We start from the raw sequence: 23990 nt of genomic DNA, 5'->3' as shown, positions 1-23990 counted from the left end.
GAGATTGCTAACTAACAGGGTTTTGCCATATTTGGGTTGCAAACTCTATCCCAGGATCAAAACTGCATCCACAAGCCTGTCTGGTCCAGATTTTGACCAGTCTCCAGCATAAACTATCTGGTCTGTTACAGTTTTCTGTTCTCATGTCTCATATGCCTTCTTCTGTTTGTATCAGTCATCTCCATTTATCCCATACACATGGACCTGAATTTCCAGGCAAATAGTTGTTTGTTTTTAGAAGTTATCTTTGTGATGAAATATATGTGGTGTGTATGCTCTCTGAATCCAGTGAAGATTGTTAGGCTATGTGCTCACTGTCTTCTGGAACAAATTTCAAGATGGTCCTTTACAAATAAATGTTCAGAATTAATGTTGCTCAGTCAGTCCAAACGGCAATTTCGTTTTTGTCCAGACTGATGTTTTTCCTATTTAGAGCTAAAGAGCAGGTTTTCCCTGTGAAAGGAGTGGAGTAAGCGCAAAACTGCTTTGACTCATGGGAAGTGGAAAACCACCCAAACTCATGTTTTCTACGCATGGGACAAGCAGAAGTGTGGATGAGCTCTTAGTTCAGCCTATTCTATCTACAGGGACATTATAAAATTGATACCAGACTTCTGAATCAGTATCTTGATTGTACTAGCAAATGTTCATTTGAATAGCACTGGTTAAAAATAAAGGAGTGAAGTCTAATTTCTGCCACAAAAGGAAACACGTATAAAGACAAGAGTGGCAATAGTTTGACACCTGTCACATAAAGTTTCAGAGGGACCAGTGGACACCAGGAATGATGATTAGGAGTGATTTACAGCAGTTTCCCAAACTTGAGTCTCCAATTGGACTACAATTCCCATCACCCCTGACCACTGGTCCTGCTAGCTTAGGGATGGTGCGAGTTGTAGTCCAAAAGTCTGGAAAACCTTGATTTACATGAATGGGGATCTGGTCTGACCTGGCCCACCAACCCCTCATAAATAATACCACATTTCCCCGTAGCTGGTTTGACCATGGCTTCGCTGACTTCTGAAGCAGCATACAGCTACTGCCATTGATAAGTGGTCAGTGTGCTCCACAAACGGGGGAAATGTTCTGTACGCTCTAAAGTGCTGGCAAAACATCTGAGCAGATTGGGGTGCTCTTTCTTGTTCTGGAAAATTCTGACCACCTCTCAATGGCGGGGGCTTGCTCAGCACCACCGCAGAAGGCGCCAACGAAACTGCTTCGGTCACAGTGGTAGCAGCTTATGCAGTGCTGCCACAGAAACTGCTGCTGAAACTGACACGGTCACCCACTGCGGCCACCACCAAACTGCAGGTGTGACTGGGAAGAGTGTGTGTGTGTGTGTGTTACATTGTTGGCATGGGTGGGCATTGATGTGTTTGTGAGCATTCACAGGATAGGACTACAAGCTTGTTTTCTCCTGTTCTGGAGGGCAGGTCTCCAACCAATGGCTCCAAGTTACAAGAAAGGAGCTTCTGACTAAACATCAGGAAGAACTTTCTGACAGTAAGAGCTGTTCGACAGTGGAACAGTTTCCCCCAGGAGGTTGTGGACCCTCCTTCCTTGGAGGTTTTTAAGCAGAGGTTGGATGGCCATCTGTCATGGATGCTTTAGCTGAGATTCCTGTATTACAAGGGGTTCCCCTTGGGGTCCCTTCAACTCTGTGATTCTATGACTAATTCCTGTCAGCAGAAACACCTCAGAAATTCATTTCCCATTAATTTCCCATCCCACCTTACTTTAGCAGAGAAACAGTCTCTGAATTGCAGCATAATGGAGGAAAGGAAATGGAAAACAGGCAGAAGATCAAGAAGGCACAGGACAGGGCTCAGGGCCTCACAAACATATGCAACGGAGGTAACTAAAAGGAAGAGCCTGCTACTTCTCACAACTTACTGGTGTCTCAAGGCTGCTCTTGCATGGGCAGCTGTTAATGTTGCTTAAGGAAGGTGGCTTAAGGAAGATGGCTTCTTGTTCCCTGTGGGGTTCTACCTTCCCTATCTTTCTGTGTAGGCCTTGATAAAAGAGACAAACCTAGATCTTTTAAAATCACACTTTGACTAAATGTTGATTGTCAGGGGACATACGTCTAGACATAAACTGAAGCTAAGCTGACAGCTACCGAAAGGAAAGTTAAAATAATACTGGCAGTTAAACCATCTGAACTGCAGCTGACCTCAGCGAGAGCATGAAATAGGAAATATAATTTTAGAAACAACCAGCTCTTGAACCTTGACAGGATTAAATGAACACAAATTTTGATGGATCAGGAGGATTCTAGAAGCTAGATGGTGACAGCTGACAGCCAACAGGCAATTGGGGCCTTGCTTAAATGTTGTTTCCTTCAAACCCACAATCCTCCCAGAATTCTCCTTGCAAAACCACAGTCTCCACAGTCCCACATCGAAGATGAAATGAGGCCCAATTCTGATTAGTCATTTATTCTTCCTACCAGATGTGCTAAGTCTATAAATCCTTTGAGCTCTGCTGTATATGAAACATACCATTCCTCTGTATATATACTGTATATCCCTCAATACCTTCCTATGTTTTTGGCATTAAAGGTACAGTAATAGCTTTAGGATCAGGGAGTAAGAGGAGGATATAGATGAACTGAATTGACTATATGTGTACAGGGGCATATGCATGCAGGGGCGGCCCATCACATTTTGCTGCCTGAGGTAAAATGGTAAGGTGCCCTCACCCCAGCCAAAGTCACGCTTACTGGGATTGTGTGGTAGCAGTTTCCAGGTTCTGCTAGTGGCACCCCCACCATAGGAGCTGCAGAGGTGGCTTCCAAGTTCCAGTATGATCTCTCTGGATCTCTGAAGCCATCACTGCAACCTTTTCTCCAATGATGTGGGGGGCAACTGCTTCAGTCTGCCTCATAGGCGTGCTGGCCCTTGTATGTAGTACACTGTCCATGGAAGATAACCTATTCTCACCTCTAATGGTGAATAATTTTTATTTTTTTTAGTTCATTTTGCCCAAGGAAAAAGAAACAAACACTAAGCAGAAATCTAAGTTCACCCACACCAATGACACCGTCACTGACAAACTGTCTTGTGAAAGCTGTAAGGAAAGGTTTGTTACAGCAACCCAGCCAGATGGGTGGGGTTTTTTTTAATTTTAATTTTTATTATAAGTTTCTATGGAGCTTGTTGCACAGAATAACATCTTTAACTTCTGGCTCAAGAATTTGGCATTCACAAGATGCCTATACAATTCCCCACAAAGTATTTTCTGTTTTCACATGTTAAAATTAAACAATCAACTGTTTAAAAAGATAACATTTTAAGAATAAAAATTATTACCTTCCTCCAAGGCAACCAAATGGTCAACACTCTCCCTCTCCCTCTCCGCGTGGTTAGCAACAGCACTCCCACTTTTTGTCCTCCGAAGAACACTAAAAGCTCTGTTTATTTTTTTAAAAGACCTGCTCCTTATAGAAGAACGTTCAAAATGTCGAGCTGCAGCAAAGGGAGAGAGAGATTTATTTTTAAAAGGAATAAAATTATGTAGGTTTGGGATAAAGACCTAAATACTTGTTCTGAGAACTATTAAAGGAATGTTCTGAGAACTATTAAAGGAATACACACACACACACACACACACACACACTCTTTTGCCCTTGCTTCAGTGTTACATATATTGTCCCACCCTCTTATTTTGTACCTGTCGTCCCCCAAAACAAACTTGCAGGGCTTAATATTGATTAGCAATTCCACAATAGTCCCCAAAAGCAATAATTTTTCACTGGCACTGCAGAATTTCACTCTGACCAGTGCAGTTCATATAAGTAAAGCATTTGTAATAATATTAATGCCATGCCATGATTGCAAAAAGAAAAGAAAGGGGGCCACCGAGAGTCTTCATTGCAAGAAGCTGTTACTCCTTCCCTGAATTTGCTGGAATAGTCTATTATCCTCTTTATTTTCAAAAAGCAGTACTAAGTCGTAACAATGTGTCAAATGTGTCAAAGGCCAAATTGTTATTCTTCAAACAATACCCACTATTATAAGTGTGGCCTAATGAATCCGTAACACATTCCTCCTTTTCTTTAGGGTTGATAATAAACAAACATATTCCAAGTTTAAACATAAAAATTAACAATATATATAAGCCAGTACTACTGCTAGGAAAAAGCTGAACTAATTTTTCAATGTTTTTTGTAGGTTGCTGAAGGGGTAGATTATTTTCCTGAATCGGTGCATTTTCTGGTTCAAAAACGTTTGACACTTTTTTTGACAGCAATTCTCTATGTTTCCAATTTTGTTCACAGACTTCATATGGTATCAGTAATAACTCATAAAAAGGAGAGATTCTGTGGGCCCATGATCAGATAAGCATGCCGAAAACTGGATATTGTTATGTAGTGAAATGTGATGCTCAGATAACACTGAGCTAGAATCAATAACAAAACCTGGGACTGCATTGCCAGGTGTCACACAGAAGTATATGTGGAGGTGAAAGACATACAAAGTGACTCACATCTTTACAGTATTTGACAGTTCAGGTAAGCCACATGACTTGAGAAGTTCCTGCACTTCTTGTGCAGCTTGTGCCCCTCATTATTCTCATTCTACCACCCCAACGCAGTATTACAAAGCCTTTGGCTGCTTTTGTGACATCTCTATATATGCAAAATGAATGGAGAAATGTAATGTTGGTTATGTTTGTGCTGCTAAACTGCCCCATGCCATAGTGAAATCTCAAGTATTTTGTCATCAGTGAGATATCATAATTTGATTTTGAATATTTCATAACGCCTTCCTGCTTTTGCTGTCTAGAACATTGGTAGTACTCTTCCCACCGAAAAATTTGTGTTATTTTGTACATTGTGTAACCATTAGCTGATTTATAGAGCAACTTTAACCCCTGATCTGTGCTGCTTGAGGGTGTTAGGATGCACTTGCACACACCAGCCTGGGGGGTGCGTCAATCACTATAGAGGTTCCCATGGCTTTCATGGTAAGTGTGGTACATGGAATGCTGCAACCAGCAATAGCCAGCACAGAACACCAAAATGGGATATTCATGGAGGCAGGGCACAGATGAAACAGAGCTTGCATGAATTCACTGGATCCTAAGGCACTCTGTCCCCCCAATTTGGTGCCAGCACAGACCCAACCCCCCAAAACCCAACCCTGGAATCTGGATTGCTCTGCTGGGATCTCAAGACCCCCCACAGTTTAATATCAGGTTTTTCTGCTCCCCAAAAATTATGAAATGTCTTCTGACAAGTATATATGACAGAAGAGGGGTCATTCAGGGAGAAGGGGGCAAAATCTGAGGAGCTTCTCTCTGGTTCTTACTTCTAGTTTGGTTGCTTCTGTGGAGATCTGCAGAGGTGGCTCCTGACTGGCTGTCTTCTGAGGTGGTGCTAAAGGCTGGATTGATTAGGCCTGGCTCATCTGTCATTAAGGCGATGGTGGCAGAAGCAGAGAGCTCAGGGCCAAGGGCAGCTACAGTTAAAGGGGCATTAGAATCGGGAGATCCATCCTGCGAACGCCGTTTTCGTTCCTTGGTAAGGCCGTAATGAGATGCTCCTTTACACCTAAACAAAGAAGGGAAAGAGAAACATCATGTTGTGAAAACTGTCCAGATCTACTTGAGGCAAATAGAGACAAACAATAGTGTTCGGGGGTTCTTTCTTTTTTTTAATGAGGCGAAATTCACAAAAACTGTTTGACCAGAAACAACATAGGACAGAAAAGAGAAAAGATGACTCTATCTTACCATGTTCAGTTTTCTGAGCAGACTGTTAGCTTTCATCATATTAAGTTAACAGTAACAAGGCCCAGCAGTGAACATGAATTCATTTTATTAAACAATAAATTAGACTGGACAGTGAGCAACACTATGAAAAGATTTTTGGCATGTCATGTTTTCCCAGAACTAAATAGGAGAGGGAAGGGGAAGGGGACATCTAATCATAATGGATTAAGTTATTAATTCACGTGAAAAGTCTACTTTTTGATGAAGAGCCCCATTCTAGCAACACAGGCCTGTTTGTGGCTGCAGTTCCACTGCATAGGAAACAGAGAGGCAGGTGACTGATCACAACAAAGAACGGAGCCTATAATCAGCTCTTTGTCTTTGGCTAATGAAAGAGGGCAGTGTGAGGCACGAAAGCTTGTCTATGTCAGCTTACGTTTGGGGAAAGAAAAACCCACACACATAGGAGGCTGCTGGGCTCGACACCATGACAAACAGTGTCTGTCATAGCAGCCGTCACATTGCGAGCGCCGTTGCATCTGCCTTCCAGATTCAGTCTTCCCACCGCCTTTGCAAAAGGCTTTCCCATAAGCTCACTGAAACAGGCCTTCCTTGTTGATCCACCTGCCTCTTAGTGAGGGTTGGGATGCTTCGGACGGTCATAGGTTTAGGCCTGGTAACAAAAGTCTCTCCCACATAGGCTCCCCACCTGCCCTCTGGTCATATGCTCATTTTCAAGCTCCCTAGCTCAGTCGGCAGAGGATGAGACTCTTAATCCCAGGGTTGTAGGTTTCAGCCCTGCGCTGGGTGAAAGATTCTTGCATTGCAGGGGCTTGGACTAGATGGCCCTCCAACTCTATGATTCTATGGCAAGAAAAGCAACTCTATGATTCCAAGAAAAGCAAGAAGGCAGGCAATGCAGGGGCATCATTTAAGGAGGGACAAAGGGACAGTCCCTCTTCCCCCAGTCACATGCATTATTCCCAAGCACACCTATGTTAGGATATAGTTCGATTCCACCTTAAAAGGGTCAGGCCTGACTGTTCTATATCACATGCCTGTTTACGTCCAGCACAGTTTGCTGGGAACTTCCGTTGCATGTTGCTTTTGCTTACTGTTGTTTTGCCGGAGACAAAGGGATGCAGACATCTTTTCCTTTGTTCCTGAACTATGCTGAACAAAGTGCTGTACAAATATGCTTGCACATCTCTCTGTCCGCCTCTTCTGCTGTGAGGTGATTTACACACACTGCTGACAGAGCGTGCACGGGTCTCTAAATGTATCTGAGACTCGAGTCGCTGTTTGATGCTGTTCCAAGGGAGACCGGCTGCCGGCTGGTGGCTGGAGCCAGCTGGGGGCCTGCCTGATGCCCCCGTCTTCCCGGCAGTATCCCAACAACCTACACTTCTGGTTACTATGAAAAATACACATGAATACACAGGCGTACACAGACATACACACAACATATTCTCTTTTTAAAATTTAGTGCAAGGACATAAGAAGAGCCTGCTGGATCAGGCCCACTTAGTCCAGCGTCCTGTTCACACTGCAGCCAACCAGCTGCCCATGGGAAGCTCCCAAGCAGAAGCCAAGGGCAAGAGCGCATGTGGTTTCCAGTAATTGGCAACATGCTGCCTCCAACTGTGAGGTGAAGCATAGTCATCTTCATGGATAGCCTTATCTTCAATGAATTTGTATATCCTCTTTCAAAGCCATTGAAGTTGATAGGCATCCCTTCCTCCCATGGGAGTAATCTCCATAGTTTAACTATTTATTTTATTTCATAAAATTCATACACTGCTTGATTGTGACAAACAAACACCCTCAGAGTTCCCTGGGAAAAGGGACCACTCTGGATATTGCAGCTGGAAGAGATGACTGGAACAACTCCACAAGATTCTGAGACAGGAAAGTGAATGGTCATAGCTACACAACTTAAAGGTAAAGGGACCCCTGACCATTAGGTCTAGTCTTGGCCGACTCTGGGAGTGCGGTGCTCATCTCGCTTTATTGGCCGAGGGAGCCGGCGTACAGCTTCTAGGTCATGTGGCCAGCATGACTAAGCCGCTTCTGGCGAACCAGAGCAGCGCACGGAAATGCCGTTTACCTTCCCGCCCGAGCGGTACCTATTTATCTACTTGCACTTTGACGTGCTTTCGAACTGCTAGGTTGGCAGGAGCAGGGACCGAGCAATGGGAGCTCACCCCGTCATGGGGATTCGAACCACTGACCTTCTGATCGGCAAGTACTAGGCTCTGTGGTTTAATAGAGCGTGAACGGTCATAGCTACACAACTTGCAACTCACCAATTTAGAGGCTGAGTCTGCAAAGAGATAGTGACATGGCTCAGAAGACCCGGAATTTAAACAAATATTATTCAAATGCGTACACACACAGTCATTTTCACAGCTTACTGTTACATGGAAGCAATCCTCTATGGCAAAAATAATCTCTCTTGCTCATGCATGCGCACATGGTTTTCACACACTGAGAAATGCCTGACTGCCTCACCATGAGGAGCATTCAAGATGAATTGAATCCTTAATGAGAGTCACACAATAACCATAAAAACCAGGCCACTCTGAGGAAATTGCCTGTCACTTATCTCCAGAACCATCCTCATTCTGCCACTGCAAAGGTTCAAAACATGCTCCTTCTTGCAATGAATTCCGCTTTTTAATCAGTCTCTAATGGGCTTGCCCCACTTTCTGTTATTGTTCTCTTTTCTGTTATTGTTCTCTTGGCTAAGGTTAGCCAATGACTTTCATACAAATGCCCTCTGTGAAGGAACTCCTGAAACAGCGGTAGCCCTTAATAAGACAATGCTGCCTTAATGTATGGAATGCATGCCAGTGAACTGCCTAATGAAGAGTGCTTTCTGCCGTGCTGCTCCCTAGCTGAACTTGTTCCTCCCTGTTCTGTTTCTGCCCAGCCACTTCTTTCTTCGCCTTTCAGCGCTGGCTCACACCTAAGCTGCATGGCAACTGCTTCCAAATGTCCACTCTGCCACTGAAATTAGTAGCGCCACTTTTCGGTGCCTGTGAAGGATGCTCCTACAAGCATCTGTCACCGACACATGAAAAGGTGTTTTCACTAGGAGTTGCTAGGCAAGACACTCTATACCTTAGCTGAAGCCCCTCCATCTAAAGCACTGACTTATATTTACTTTGTAACATTTACAGGATTGTTGTGTGGATTGCAACTAAAGAATGCATGCACAACACTTTGAAGACAGCAAAGTGCTATACAAATGTTAAGTAATGTTAAGTAGAATGATTATGATGTTTTTCCTAGTCAAGAACCACTGCACTTATTTTGAAAGTAACTTTAGACTAAATGTTGGTGACAACTCTCATGTACACCATATGTAAGGTAAAGGGACTCCTGACCATTAGGTACAGTCGTGACTGACTCTGGGGTTGTGGCGCTCATCTCGCTTTGTTGGCCGAGGGAGCTGGTGTACAGCTTCTGTGTCATGTGGCCAGCATGATCAAGCCACTTCTGGCGAACCAGAGCAGCGCACGGAAACACTGTTTACCTTCCTGCCATAGCGGTACCTATTTATCTACTTGCGCTTTGACGTACTTTCAAACTGCTAGGTTGGCAGGAGAAGGGACTGAGCAACGGGAGCTCACCCTGTCACAGGGATTTGAACCGCCGACCTTCTGATTGGCAAGTCCTAGGCTCTGTGGTTTAACCCACAGCACCACCCACGTCCCTACACCATATGTAAGCCACTGCAAATAACAACTATTTTGTTGTGTATTTATATGGTGGGAAGCCCCAGGCACATGCATTACTCCTTTCAGACAAACATCTGTACCTCAAACGTATCACACTATCTGCCACAGCAGCTACTGCTACCTTTCAGAGACTACTTATGCTGACACTGCTTAGATAAAAGAAAACAGGATTAAGCCAATGAATTCCTCTCTTAAAAAGAACAGTGGTGCATGGCTAAGTTTGATCACACTGGAACAGTTCCTGCTTAATTTCCATATGGCTTAATTGTCTGCCTTCCAAAACAGGCCATTAAAAAACAACTTAATGACACTGCTAATAATATTTCTGCCACTGAACAGCATCACACCTCTCAAAGTGCCCATCAACAGCTTTTATTTGTCCTTGGTTCAAAAGGAAGCTCATTCAGATGCTGCAAACCAGCACTGGCTGGAGTGGTGGTCCACAGACTGGTGGTGATTTGCAAACCATCAGCTGCTGGTCATCAACAACTCCACCAAAGTTTAGGTTGGGTGGGATGTTTCAGGGACCAAATATGGTATTGGTCTCTGGCACATGGGGAGGAAGGAATGGCTGGTGTATCACATCAGATAGTTTGAGAAGCACCTCCTTTGGCAGCATTCCCACATGAGTGCAGCCATATGGTAGACATAACGTCTGACCAGACAGGAACCCACTGATGTTGTGTCCCCAACAGTTATTTGCCTGACCATGGGCCCATTTATTACGCGCCACATTCGTGTGAATGAGAAGCAGCTTGGGTCATCAGTTGCTGCTGCTTGGTGCACAGGTAAGAAAGCACTCATGTCCTTGGTTCGAGCTGTTTGGTCCCTAGCAGGTTCCTCATTTTGCATCCCCCAAAGTGAATTGTAAATAAATAGGGAGGAATGCTGTCATTCTGATGTTGGTGTGTTGGTGTGTGTGCGTGTGTGTCGGGGTCTATCTCAGCTGAACAGCCCCATCAATGGATCTTGTGGTTTCCAATTCAAGCTCCGCAACATGAAAAAAGTTTTATATGCATCACCTCAGCAATCCGCACAATCCTATAAGGTAGGCCAGTGATATTATCCCTATAGTGTGAGGGAAAAGGCATGTGTAAACTGGAAGGACAGATCCTGAAGCTGAGGCTCCAATACTTTGGCCACCTCATGAGAAGAGAAGACTCCATGGAAAAGACCCTGATGTTGGGAAAGATGGAGGGCACAAGGAGAAGGGGACGACAGAGGACAAGATGGTTGGGCAGTGTCATAGAAGCTACTAACTTGAGTTTGACCAAACTGCGGGAGGCAGTGGAAGACAGGAGTGCCTGGCATGCTCTGGTCCATGGGGTCACGAAGAGTCGGACACGACTAAACGACTAAACAACAAAGAGCTAGAACTTCCCTGCTTATTTTCTACTACACAGCACAAACCTTTGCCCCAGCAAGATGTTGTTTGTGACCGATAGCAGAGGGATTGTGCCCTACTCCTGCAACAGCGAAGGATATGCGATTATGCCTGCACGGCCTCCTGTATTCTCAGTCAATGCACCATAGGCTACAGGCCAAAGGGATGGATGCCAAAAGGCTCAATCATCTTTACTTAAAAAAACAAAGCAAGAGAGGGTGTGCCTGTTTGTCCCATGAAGATAATATTGCTATAGTTATTATGAAGTATTAAAAAAAATAAGAAACTGGAACAAATGCTCTTAAAATGCATGGCTGTTTCACAGTACATTGCCAATATAATCTGAAAGCTTCTAATGTCTTGCTTGATTGGGCATGAATCTGTGTTATTCTACAATCCCTTGGGTAGGGTGGGAAACGGAACCATTTCTTAGGGGGTGGGGAGCCAAACTTTAAATCCAAACGATTTAGACCAAAATTCAGAGAAATTGTGCAACTAGCTTCTCATATCCAGCAAAGCTTTATATCCAGTCGACAACATGTAGATTTTGGAAAGTTATTAATTTTGGTGGGAGGATACCCCTTTTTCAAACAACATATTCCAAGCTGTACAGAAAGGACTGTCAAAAGCAGTTTGCAAGGCCAAATGTGGAACAGGTGAACGGTGGAAATAGGGTATCACTATGTTTGCATAATGTATTCAGTACAGCAAAAAGAACTCTCTGTGTTGTGGCTTGGGACGGAACATGCATGGCTTTAATGCCACTGGTGCTACTACAACCATAACCCCAGACTTAACAGCATTTCCACCAACCAATCACTATCTATTGATCTAGTTTAGACTCAGTACTGAATTCCGTTTAGTGTTATGTGCACAGACCTCAGGCTTGCCTGTTTCCTCGTCCCTCCTCCTCCAGCAGAGTTAATTACATTTTATCATTAGTCCAAACCCCCCCCCCCCATAAAGTGTGGTCAGTCTTAACTACAGTTTACTGAAACAAATTAGTCTCAAACTGTGATTTGTAAAGTCCACTTGTTTCTCTAAATTCTAGTTAAGATTAACTGCAGTTTAGGGTTCCAATACAACACTAAACTGTGACTAGCTGAAAGTGGAAGCAAAAGCTTCCAATCCCTTCATGAACAAAACACTACACGACTGTTTAGCATTATGCTTGGCTAGATGGATCTGGTATAAGAAACCTGTGTTCTTGCAAACTGAAATTAGCAAGGATATGCGCTTGTGTTACAGTAGTACAGACTGGAGTCTTGTCCAATCCCAACCTAGAGATGCCAGAATTAAATCTAGGACCTTTTATGTGCAATGGAGCTACATTTCCCTCCACGTTCCTAGCATTTTGTGAGCATCCTGCTAGTATTATACATTTATGCTGAACATTCAAAAACATTGGCACACCACTCAGAACACTGAGCTGTGATGACGTACTCCTTCTTTCTATACTTCCTTTGACATTTTGTGTTAACCTTGCAGTGCTTCTACAAGTTTCGGATTATATCAGGTCCCAATGGGTTTCTTACCATCTAAATGCCATCTAAAACCTCCTCTTAGTTCAGGGATGCCGAATTGGGAAGCTTGTGCCAATACACAATTGGGGCAGCAGTGCCCACATTTGAAGCATTGAATAGTTTTTAAGTGCCCTGGGCTTGGTTCGAAGCATCTTTTAAAGATTAGGCTCCAGACTTCACTGGCCTCCTGGCTTTAGTTGCTCCGAGATGCTGAGAGAAGCCCCAGGCAGATCACTGCAAACAATTGAACACTGTCTTTACACTTCTGCATTTGACGGAACATGGTGTTAATAGCCTCCCAGAAGTCTGGATTTAGTGACATTTACCTCTGACCTCTGTGACCTTAATACCTCCGACCTTCATCCCCCACTGGCTCTTTTAGGTATCGACATTTCAACGGGCAGCACGTCTCAATAGTAATGAGAAGTAAATAACCCACGTCGTCCAAAGAAAGCACATCAAATCCCGTCGTTAACGCGCCTGCAAAGGGTTGGTTAAAAGTTTAAAGATGTAAATCAGTTGCCAAGTTGCTGGTGAGAAGGACGTGAGATGGATGGAGAGGAAATATTGCAAATAAAGGTTTTTAATTAAAAACCAAAAAAAAAAAAAAAAGGAAGAAAAGACAGACAGTGATTCTCCTGACCTGATCAATTCACAATCTGACCTCTAGCAACTTGCAAAGAACCTTTTAAAGAACAAAAGTGAATGACAGCATGTGACCATAACCCTGGCACAGCAGGGGCTCCTTGGTTTAGAAGGAAGAAAATTATGTCTCTCTCTTTCTCTGTCTGTCAAGAAACAGTAGATTTCTACTCCAGTCTTAGCCACATGACTTGAATGCGGAAGTCTCACATTAATACCGCACACCACATTTGAACAAATTGTTTCTTGCCTTCATGATGCTGTCTGAAACATTTCCTTTTTTAAAAATTTTTTATTTTAAATCATGATTCATGGTTTCCCAAATATTGCCCAACGTGGCTTATTTTCAAACTAAGAACACATGCAAATATCGTCACAGTCCTTCTTGAACTGTAGGCTCACATTGCCAAAGCTGACAGGTCCACGAGTGCCATCTATGAGGGGAGTACCCCTGCCTTGAGTGTAGAAGGTCTCTGGCTCAATCCCTGGTGTCCCCAGAGAAGGTCAGGTAAAGCTGATGCTCGAAACCTTGGAGAGCCACTGACAGGTGTAGACAATATTGAGATAGGGTGTGACTACAATGAAGGGACTTCCTAGGTTTCCATGATGGTGGGGCAGGAAGAAGGTAGAGAGGGGATGCTGCAAAGGATGCAGCCGCCATTTTGAGGAGACAGCAGAATGTTTGATTCTCCCATCACCCCACTCACCTTGAGCTGGAGAGTCTCTGTAGCTTTCCTGCTCAGAAAATGGGAGTGATATCGTCTGTGTCAGTTATTCTGAGGCATCATACCAATCTAAATATTTTATTTTCTTTATTGGTTTTAGTGAAGTCTCACTGACACAAATATTTGGGGATTTTTCCTTCATTGCCTGGGTAGAAAGTAACCATGTATTTCACGGCATTCAACTAAGCCTTACTCAGAGGAGACCTGTTGAAATCAATGGTCCTGACTCTGGCTTGTTGATAAATTCCAAGGTGGTCTACTCTGAGTCAAAAGCAGCTGCTTACCACCCATTGTTTCTCTCCACAAATTTTCGCCACTGAGCAGGCAATCCAGAAAATGGACAGCTCTTTACAAATATCTAGGGGGCATTTCTAATGGAGCAACTCAGGGGCCCCGATCCTTGGTTCTTCTGCACCTGGACCCAGACTTCCTGCCTCTTCACCTGGCTTTTTAAAAACTTCAATTTAAAATAATATGTTGCTTACAGGGTTGCTTTCCCTCTGAAATTTGCTTCTGTTTATCTGGAAACAAATTAGCATGTGCAAATGTTACGCAAATATTGGTCACGGGCCTCTGACCTGAATTTTTTAAGGACATAGCAATACCCCTGCATATCTTACTTTTCTTTGAGGAAGCTCAGAGCAGCATACATGGATAACCCTGGCAGTCTCTTATCCAGGCATTAACCAGACTAGGACACACTTCTGTTTCTCAATGTACCCAAATCAGTTACCCTAAGGCCATTATATACAGTGGTACCTCAGGTTACATATGCTTCAGGTTACATATGCTTCCGGTTACAGACTCCGCTAACCCAGAAATAGTGCTTCAGGTTAAGAACTTTGCTTCAGGATGAGAACAGAAATCGTCACTGCAGCAGCAGGAGGCCCCATTAGCTAAAATGGTGCTTCAGGTTAAGAACTGTTTCAGGTTAAGTACGGACCTCCAGAAACTAATTAAGTACTTAACCCAAGGTACCACTGTATCTGTTATTCTACTCATGGGTATCCCCCATGGACTAGGAATGCACACATATTCCAAAGCCATCACCTTTGGATGAGAGTGACTTTCACTCTCATGTCCTGTATACCACATCGCATCAAGCATCTGAAGTGCTGACAGAATGAATGCAGACATATTTAAAACAAATCCTGCTTGCTTTCTGTAAGTATAGCTGTAACAGCCTGTCAACACAGATGGCTAATCCTCCCAAAATGACCAGCTTTTAGATATATAATGCTCTTAGATCTATCATAGAAAGCACTATTCCTTATAATGTCCCAGATGGGGAAACTCTGGGGTTTTTTTACCCTGAGAATCTTAGCTTTCTCTTTTGAAAAACAAAAAACAAAAAGCACAAGACACTAGCCCTCATGGTGTCCATTTGCAAACAGCTCCAAAATTCTGACTAAAGACAAGATTGAGCACAGGCTGAATCTTGGATATATCCAAGGATTTATACCCATGGATATATCTAGTTTCCTTAGACTATTTATTTTTCTTCTCTTCCCTCTAGCATAGATTTGAATAGTTATATTAGCAAGTGTGTGTCTCCCCAATTCCCCAAAGGCTTCACTTTAAAATATGCTTTAACATTTACTTTCCTGCTTCCGCAAATTAAGTCGCAAACTCTCCCACTTCCAGACACAAAAGCAATATAGACACTACAGTACTTCTCTGCAAATTCGCTTTCAAACTTGCTATTTCATGCAATGACATACTGCTGTTGGATTTTTCTATTTGCCATGGGCCTAGTGCAGTGCTATTTTTCTAGAAAAAGAGCCGGAACTCACAATGAACACCTCCCTCATTCTTTTTGAATGGCAAGGGCACCCACCAGAGAGGTGCCTGAACTGAGTTCCTGTGAGTTTCCCCTGAAAAAATAAAAGCCCTGGCCTAACTTATCATCTTTTATCCACCAACTTTTTCTTCAGTATCTGTTTTCTTCAGGTGTCTTCTGGACTCATAGACAGGAGGCATCTCAGAAGATCACCAAACATCTGACAACTTTTGCCCCACCAAACAAGGCCAGGATTAGTCCATACAAAAGGAATGTACTTTCTGGGCACTGCGGTGCTATTAACATGATGGACCTATGAGCACCACCTTATATTAGAAGCCTACACATATCTACATGCTTCCAGCTACTATCCAGAACACACCACAAAATCCATGGCCTACATCCAAGCTCTAAGGTACAACCCCAACTGTTTTTCTGGTCCATTCAATAGAGATGTACATCTTATGGGTTTCTCAAACCATAACACCCATCCAGTAAAGTACTTCCTTCTCACTGGCTTTGAGTGGCAGGACAGCCCTCACTTAAACACCCCTAAAACTAAAACTGCTACTCACCAGCAACAACAGGTCACATAACGGAGACACAAAAACAAGGACCAGGTGCTGCAACAGACAGAAATGCCAGATCTATCCCCATATATGAGAGATAGGCAGGGCTTTTTTTCCAACTCTCAGGAACTCAGTTCCAGCACCTCTTAGGTGGGCGTCATTGCCATTCTCAGAGAACGAGTGAAGGGGTTCATAGTGAGTTCTGTTACCTCTTTTTCTAGAAAAATAGCACTGGGGATAGGGGAATATTTTTCACCCTAATGGCAGCATTTTTTGATGTGTCTTCATGGCCAGTGTGGTGTGGGAGTTGGAGTGCTGGACTAGAACTTGGGAGACCAGGGTTCAAGACCTCACTTGGCCATGAAGTTCACTGGAAGAGTCACCCCCTCCCCAGGGTCGCTGCAAGGATAACATGGAGAGAAGGGGAATCATGTATGCCACCATAAGCGCCTTGGAGGAAAGGTGGGATATAAACATAATCATCAGCATCCCCATCTTCCAAGGGGCTGCAGGAAGAGGCTGGTTGGTATTTTCTTGTGAGCGAATGGGAAAAGAGAGAGACTCTCTGCCAATGGCTACTATTTCCTTCCCTAGTAACTGGTGCAGATGACGGAGTGACCTTAGGACCTATGGGTCTGGTAGATATGCTGTCTACACTAATAATAATAATAATAATAATAATAATTTATTTATACCCTGCCCATCTGCCTGGGCTTCCCCAGTCACTCTAGGCAGCTTCCAACAAAATATTAAAATACAGTAATGCATCAAACATTAAAAGCTTCCCTAAACAGGGCTGCCTTCAGATGTCTTCTAAAAGTCTGGTAGTTGTTTTTCTCTTTGACATCTTGTGGGAGGGCATTCCACAGGGCGGGCGCCACTACCGAAAAGGCCCTCTGCCTGGTTCCCTGTAACTTGGCTTCTCGCTGTGAGGGAATCGCAGAAGGCCCTCAGTGCTGGACCTCTTTAAAGGGCCTATCCACACTTCCATTTGCCCACTGCTTTCCCCCGGGAAAACCTGCAGTTTAGAGCTGAATTGGAGCAAATGGCAACTGGGTATTCCAGGGACTACTGCTTACTCTGATTTATTCCTATAGGAATAAAGCCAGGAAAAAGTGACAGGGCAAAGGCAAAACTGCTCAGACCCATGCCTAAAAAGCACAGGAGAAGCAGAAGTGTGGGTGAACCCTCACTCTAATGCCATGGTTCCTAATGTGGGGCACACACCCCATAGGGAGGCAATTCGATTTTTAAGGGGGGCAAATTGGAAGCTTGTTTACACCAAGTAATGGCCTTTTAGGATTCCTCCACATGAATAGGAGTTCACTTTTTTTTTTTTTAATAATAAGAACTATATGTCACGGGGGTGGGGCATCAGGATTTTAGAGGTGCTTAAGTGGGGCATGGCCAAAAAAATTAAAAAGGTTGGGAACCACTGCTCTAATGGTATATCCCAAAGATTCCTGAGAATCCTAGTCAAAACAAAACGAATTCCTTCCAGTAGCACCTTAAAGACCAACTAAGTCAGTTCTTGGTATGAGCTTTCGTGTGCATGCACACTTCTTCAGATACACGAAAGCACACGAAAGCTCATACCAAGAACTGACTTAGTTGGTCTTTAAGGTGCTACTGGAAGGAATTTGTTTTGTTTTGACTATGGCAGACCAACACGGCTACCTATCTGTAACTGAGAATCCTAGTTTGATAAGCTGCTAGCCGCTTCTTCATACTGCTACAGTTCCCAGAATTATCTGGGGTGAGAGAATGGCAGTCAAACCATTTTAAGCCACGGGATATGCTGAGCAAAACAGGAGGAAAAACAGCATTTCTCTCCCCCCCCCCCATCATGCATTATTTCTCATTTAAACAAAACAAAAGCCATCCACATAGTCACATGTGGAAAACAGGAGCTATGAAGCATAACTGATGTGTACAAACCACTCTGAAGTGGTAGAAGTGTGCATGCCTGCCAAATGCTATTTTTGTTCCCCTGGCCTTCCATGGCACAGGACACGCAAAGCAGACTCCTTCCATTAAGCAGGAATTCTCACCATTGTCTGCAAAGCTCCTCTGATGCTCAGTGGCACTGCATGGCATCCCAGGGTATAGATTTTTAATTGCTTGTCAGCATGTACCGTATTTTTTGCTCTATAAGACGCACCAGATCACAAGGCGCACCTAGTTTTTGGAGGAGGAAAACAAGAAAAAAAATATTCTGAATCTCAGAAGCCAGAACAGCAAGAGGGAAAGCAGTGAAAGCAGCAATCCCTCTTGCTGTTCTGGCTTCTGGGATAGCTGCGCAGCCTGCATTCGCTCCATAAGACGCACACACATTTCCCCTTACTTTTTAGAAGGGAAAAAGTGAGTCTTATAGAGCAAAAAATACGGTATTTACTGAGTGGTGGAAACATCTCAACAACCAATAGCTGGAGAAACCTGGATGAAAATAAGTTTGCATTAATTGCAAATGAAAAGATCCCCAAGAGACTTTTCGTATATTTCAAGGAGTTATTTGATGCAGCAGCCATCAAATAACTGACCTGGATATTGAAGATAGATTACAAAGGATGAAATTTGATGACAGAGAAGCAGGGAGTGAAACATATTCTCAGAATGTGTATCTGGTCTGAATTACGGTCCATTATTATTTTTTACCAGTAAGTAATTTAGGGTAGCTTGCCTTCTATAAGCTTTCTTCCCATGTTTAGGTTATGTATCTCCATGTTATGACTTCTTACAGATATCATAGTGTATAGTGAGTGACCAGCATGTTGATTCAATCATTGACAAACCACATCGTCCAGCTGGAAGAAGGGAGTAAATCCTTGTTTCGCTTCCTCCTAGCAGGGTGGATAAGTGGAATCCCCACAGGAATTAGGGGGAGCTTTGTGCTTGTAAAGTAATGGTAGGTCAAAACCCTTGCAAGGGTTAATGAGGACATCCTGCTTCAAGAACTGTCTGTCTAACAGTAGCAACAAATGTTTGGAAGTCCCCTTGTTGGTGTTATAGCTGAAGAATGGTTAAGTATATAGAGCTGTATCACCATTCCCCAAGCTGGTGCCCTCCAGCCATTGCTGGAGGGCACCAGCTTGCAGTAAACTGCAATATGCATTAATCTGGTTTATGGGTGTATGTAGCTGCCTTTGCTACATTTTTGCATCAAGTTTGTGATTTTAAAAAAGTCCTAGTGAAAATTTATCAGCGTTTTGTGCACACTTCTTCTAGACGCATTTTTGTATCCAGTCTTGCCAAATATTTTGCAAACAATATTTACATTTTGAACTGCATTTTGTCCCTAACCTATGCATTCCTATACACATCTTTTGGTTGAAGAACCTCATTGCAAAATTTGGAAAGGTTAGCTGTGTTTCAGTTTGCATACTGGAAGTTGAATGCACTAGATTTGTATTAAATTGAAAGCCCAGCCAAATTTCTCCCCCTTCTGTAATCTGGTCTGCTACTGCCATGCAGCTAATGAGACTTTACATCTACTCTCCATCTGAAAGTTCTCTGTTCTACTACAGTTGCCAAATTCAAAAGCTGTGCACATGCAATGTGAAATGTAGCAACAATTACTGTCTCCTCTTATCATCTTCATGTCTTGGATAGATACAACAAGAATGTCCTGGAATTTAATCTCTTCTGGGAGAAGGAAAATTGGAAGGGAAAAAGTCTCATTGGTGATGGTGGCAAAACAACACTTATGACCCAAGCAATGTTCCAAATCATGAGATTAAGCAATTGTCCAAAAAGTACACACTGCATATTTAGCGAGGAAGAACAGCATACAGAAACAAAGGACAAACATTCATGTAATAAAGAATGTTAGAGCAGATTCTGGCTTTCAAAACACACACACACACTTCTAGGAGAGCCTCCCAGGTGTTAAAAAGTAGAATTAAGACACTAGTTTTACGTGAACATGACATGGCCAGAACATATAGTCACGTCCCTTCAATCCCCAGCTGCTGGGAACAGCTGCGCTTCCAAAGGGAATGAGGGCTATACAAAAATATCAACAAATTTCATACGTGTACAAATAGTCAAAATTCAGATGCAAAACCCTTTCTAATCCAAGGTTGGCCCAACCAAACAACTCAAGAGGTCAGCTGGAGTTGCTGCACTTTAAAGCAGGGTGAGCCTGCGACCCTCCAGATATTGTTGGACTACAACTCCCATCATTCCTCACTATTGGCAATGCTGACTGTGGCTGATGGGGTTTGGAATCCAATATCATGCAGGGCTGCATTTTTCCCACACCTGATTTAAGGGCATCGCCAGCATGGTGTAGTGGTTAAGAGCGGTAGACTCATAATCTGGGGAACCGGGTTCGCGTCTCTGCTCCTCCACATGCAGCTGCTGGGTGACCTTGGGCCAGTCACACTTCTCTGAAGTCTCTCAGCCCCACTCACCTCACAGAGTGTTTGTTGTGGGGGAGGAAGAGAAAGGAGAATGTTAGCCGCTTTGAGACTCCTTAGGGTAGTGATAAAGTGGGATATCAAATCCAAACTCTTCTTCTTCTTCTCCTCAATATAGAGGAAATGGTAATGATTAAAGAGGTCTTCAGTGTTTGAGGTCTAAGGTTTACAGGTTCAAATAAAAAAACTATATAATACATTTTTCATTTATGGCATTGTAATGTTGCTCCATTTGTAAAGTTTCCTGTTTAACCTCAAACCACACCAACAAGATGTCAACAAACTTGTCTTCTCCTGTGTTTTGGATCAGTTGTCAAAATAATTTGCACATTAGCCAGCTTATTCTAAGCACAGTCCAAGAAAAATCAGAGGCCAGCTTAATGTTTTCCTTGTGTAGCGATATCAAGGGTAATACAAGAATAAATTTGGATCCCGGAAGAAGATAAATGAATATTGCATTCCTTGACCATTACACAAGGTCTCTCAAGTCCCATGCAATGGGAGGGCCCAAAATGTATGCAAGCGCATAAAAAATACACACACAAAGGCATGTGCATCCCATATTTTCCTTCTGGCGACTCCTTCCATTGGAGTTCAGCTTTGCCAAAGGAAGGGGATCTTGCAGAATGAAGAGAAGAGATAGTAGACCTGTAAATACTACCCTTTGCATTTCTCAAAATAAGAATTTAATATTCAAGGCTGAATCTTGAGCAAGGATGATATATGGTTCTCTCCCCCCAGCAAATTATATACTGGTATATATTATCCTGATTTGAGAGCAGATGTGTAGTGTAGTGTTTGCAGATACAGTGGTACCTCGGGTTACATATGCTTCAGGTTACATATACTTCAGGTTACAGACTCTGCTAATCCAGAAGTAGTACCTTGGGTTAAGAACTTTGTTTCAGGATGAGAACAGAAATCGTGCTCTGGCGGCGCAGCAGCAGCGGGAGGCCCCATTAGCTAAAGTGGTGCTTCAGGTTAAGAACAGTTTCAGGTTAAGAACGGACCTCCAGAATGAATTAAGTACTTAACCCAAGGTACCACTGTAATGAACAAGCTAATTCACTTCCTAACTCACTTCCTAAATAGTTAGAATGGCAGAATTCATTCCACTGCAATATGCATTAATCTGGTTGTCCTTGGAAATATGGACATATAGTTAAACTTCAATGACTTAATGGGGAGTCAACATTGTTAGGGTACTTCCCAATGAGCTAGAATCAGGAACTTTGGGAATGGGTACTCCAAAGTAAGCTGGTTATTTGAAAAAACAACAACTGAAAAGTGGATATTTACTACTCTCTGTCTAAACAGGGGGCCTTTTTTTTTTGTCCTGCCTGCAACAACAACAACATAACACTCCCCTTGGGGAAGAGTGAATAAGGGCAATAGTTGTCAGAAAAGTCTCAATATGTCAACTGGAAATGATCCATAACATTTTCTGCTAGGAAATCACAACGTTTTAGTATAGTCTGTTTCTGGGTAGAAAACAACGCCTTGAACTTCATTTGCTATAACTGGGGCAGCCTGCTAGGACTACCTGCATCTAGTTTCACTGAAGATCACTGGCATCTGTTACCAGATCCCTTTTCTCTAATATAAGAGCTTTTTTCTTTATAGGAGAGGGATGGGTTTCAGCTGGTAGGGTGCAAAAAGAATCAAAGAGGCCTGCTTGCAACAATTAGAGAAGGGGTGGTCCCGTGGCTGAGCACGCCAATATCATGTTTGGTACATCTTATGCCAGCAAAGCGTGTTAGACCACACTTGGGGTGTAAGAACTCTACTGCCTCTTCAGACAGACTGTGCTGTGGGCCTGAAGGATGGTGAAGTGAGCAGCTTGTTGAATGCAAGATTCACTGGGCAACAATGAATGATGGGAAAATGTAGATCAGAAGCTATTAACTAAGATTTGATTTTCCCTCGTCAGTTTTGTTCTTTTCGATCTATCTTATCCTGCAAACTAATGGCCTCATTTTTCATCATCCCCATCTATAAAATTGCATTCAAAACTAATTTATTTGCTGCATTTCAGTTCAGCTGTCAAAATGCCTTTACGTATACTTTGTTATCTAATTGATGTGCCCTCCACTGTACTTAAATCTATGATTACATAAAGCTACTACGTTCTAATCTCCTTTGTGCATCTGATGAATCAGTCTGTTGAGCATGAAAGTTTACGAAATAACAAATAAGTTAAGTCCAAACTTCCAGTTATAGAGAAATACTTAACGGCTGGCATTCACCATCTCCCAGCTGAATCTTCTAAGTGGCGCATGGCTGAAAAGACATGTAGCAAGACATCACCAGTTTGCATTTCCCCACCCACTTCAAGCGGGAAGCAGTGAAATGGTGTCTGGAAGTAGAAATTTCAACTACATGTTACCAGAGAGTTGAAAAATGATGCATGGCTCAGCAGCACCCATGCATCTCCCTGTAATGAATTGAATGGAAGTAAGTTGTGTTGGGACTTACATCTAAGTAGACATGTTAAACCACTTAACTGAGACTTGATGGTACAAATTAACAGAGCAGTTTGACTGAACACCTATCAGTGGAAACAATCTGTCGCTGTATAAAGTGCCAGAGGTCTTGAACCAGATGTTCAGACTCTGCTCACTATGCCAGAAAGGGGAAATCACTGGTGCCTTAAGCTAGCTATCCACTGCTGCCAATATGGGCCAGGAGGAGGTACTGCAGCTCATTCAGAAGTTTGTCATCGGGCTCAAGGGGCCTTATAAAAAAAGATAAAGGACCCCTGACAGTTAAGTCCAGTCTCAGACGACTCTGGGGTTGTGGCGCTCATCTCACTTTACTGGCCAAGGGAGCTGGCGTTTGTCCGCAGACCGTTTGTCCAGGTCATGTGGCCAGCATGACTAATCCGCTTCTGGCGAACCAGAGCAGTGCACGGAAATGCCATTTACTTTCCCACCAGAAAAAGTAAGTAGACCTATTATCTACTTACACTTGACATGCTTTCAAACTGCTAGGTGGGCAGGAACTGGGACTGAACAATGGGAGCTCATCCCGTCGTGGGATTCGAACCACCGACCTTTTGATCAGCAAGCCCTAGGCTCAGTGGTTTAGACCACAGCGCCACCTGCATCCCCAAGGGGCCTTATAGCTGGTCCATATAGCCCAGGCATAGACAAACTCGGCCCTCCAGGTGTTTTGAGACTACAACTCCCATCATCCCGGACCACTGGTCCTGTTGGCTAGGAATGATAGGAGTTGTGGTCCCAAAACATCTGGAGGGCCGAGTTTGCCTATGCCTGATATAGCCAAATCCAAAGCAAGTCCTGCTGAGTTCATGTTACTCCCCAAAGTATGTGAACGCAGGACCACAGACTTAGGTGCAGAATGGGGAACATCCAGAAATGTTAAACTTGTGAGCAGTTTCTTTATGCATACAGTGTCCAGTCATTGCTGTAGAGGTGCAACCACTGCCAAGGAGTCAAGCTGGTGAGCAGTGTGGGGCTATGCTTGCATAC

The 23990-nt window shown here is 43.3% G+C and overlaps 1 protein-coding gene across 8 annotated transcripts in view; it reads right to left on the bottom strand.

Moving 5' to 3' along the window:
* LNX1 (ligand of numb-protein X 1) overlaps window positions 1–23990 on the bottom strand; it is a 128274-nt gene that overhangs the window by 31948 nt on the left and 72336 nt on the right. For all 8 annotated transcript variants that reach the window (XM_081875728.1, XM_081875732.1, XM_081875729.1 and 5 more), the window contains 2 exons: window positions 5313–5554; window positions 3312–3467 (listed from right to left, as the gene is read on the bottom strand). In XM_081875728.1, coding sequence (XP_081731854.1) covers window positions 3312–3467; window positions 5313–5554 — 398 coding nt within the window. The remainder of the gene's footprint in view (window positions 1–3311; window positions 3468–5312; window positions 5555–23990) is intronic.

Source organism: Podarcis erhardii (genome assembly GCF_964252035.2).
Source record: "Podarcis erhardii genome assembly, chromosome: 9".
Classification (NCBI taxonomy): Eukaryota; Metazoa; Chordata; class Lepidosauria; order Squamata; family Lacertidae; genus Podarcis; species Podarcis erhardii.
This window is presented reverse-complemented; position numbering and strand designations above follow the sequence as displayed.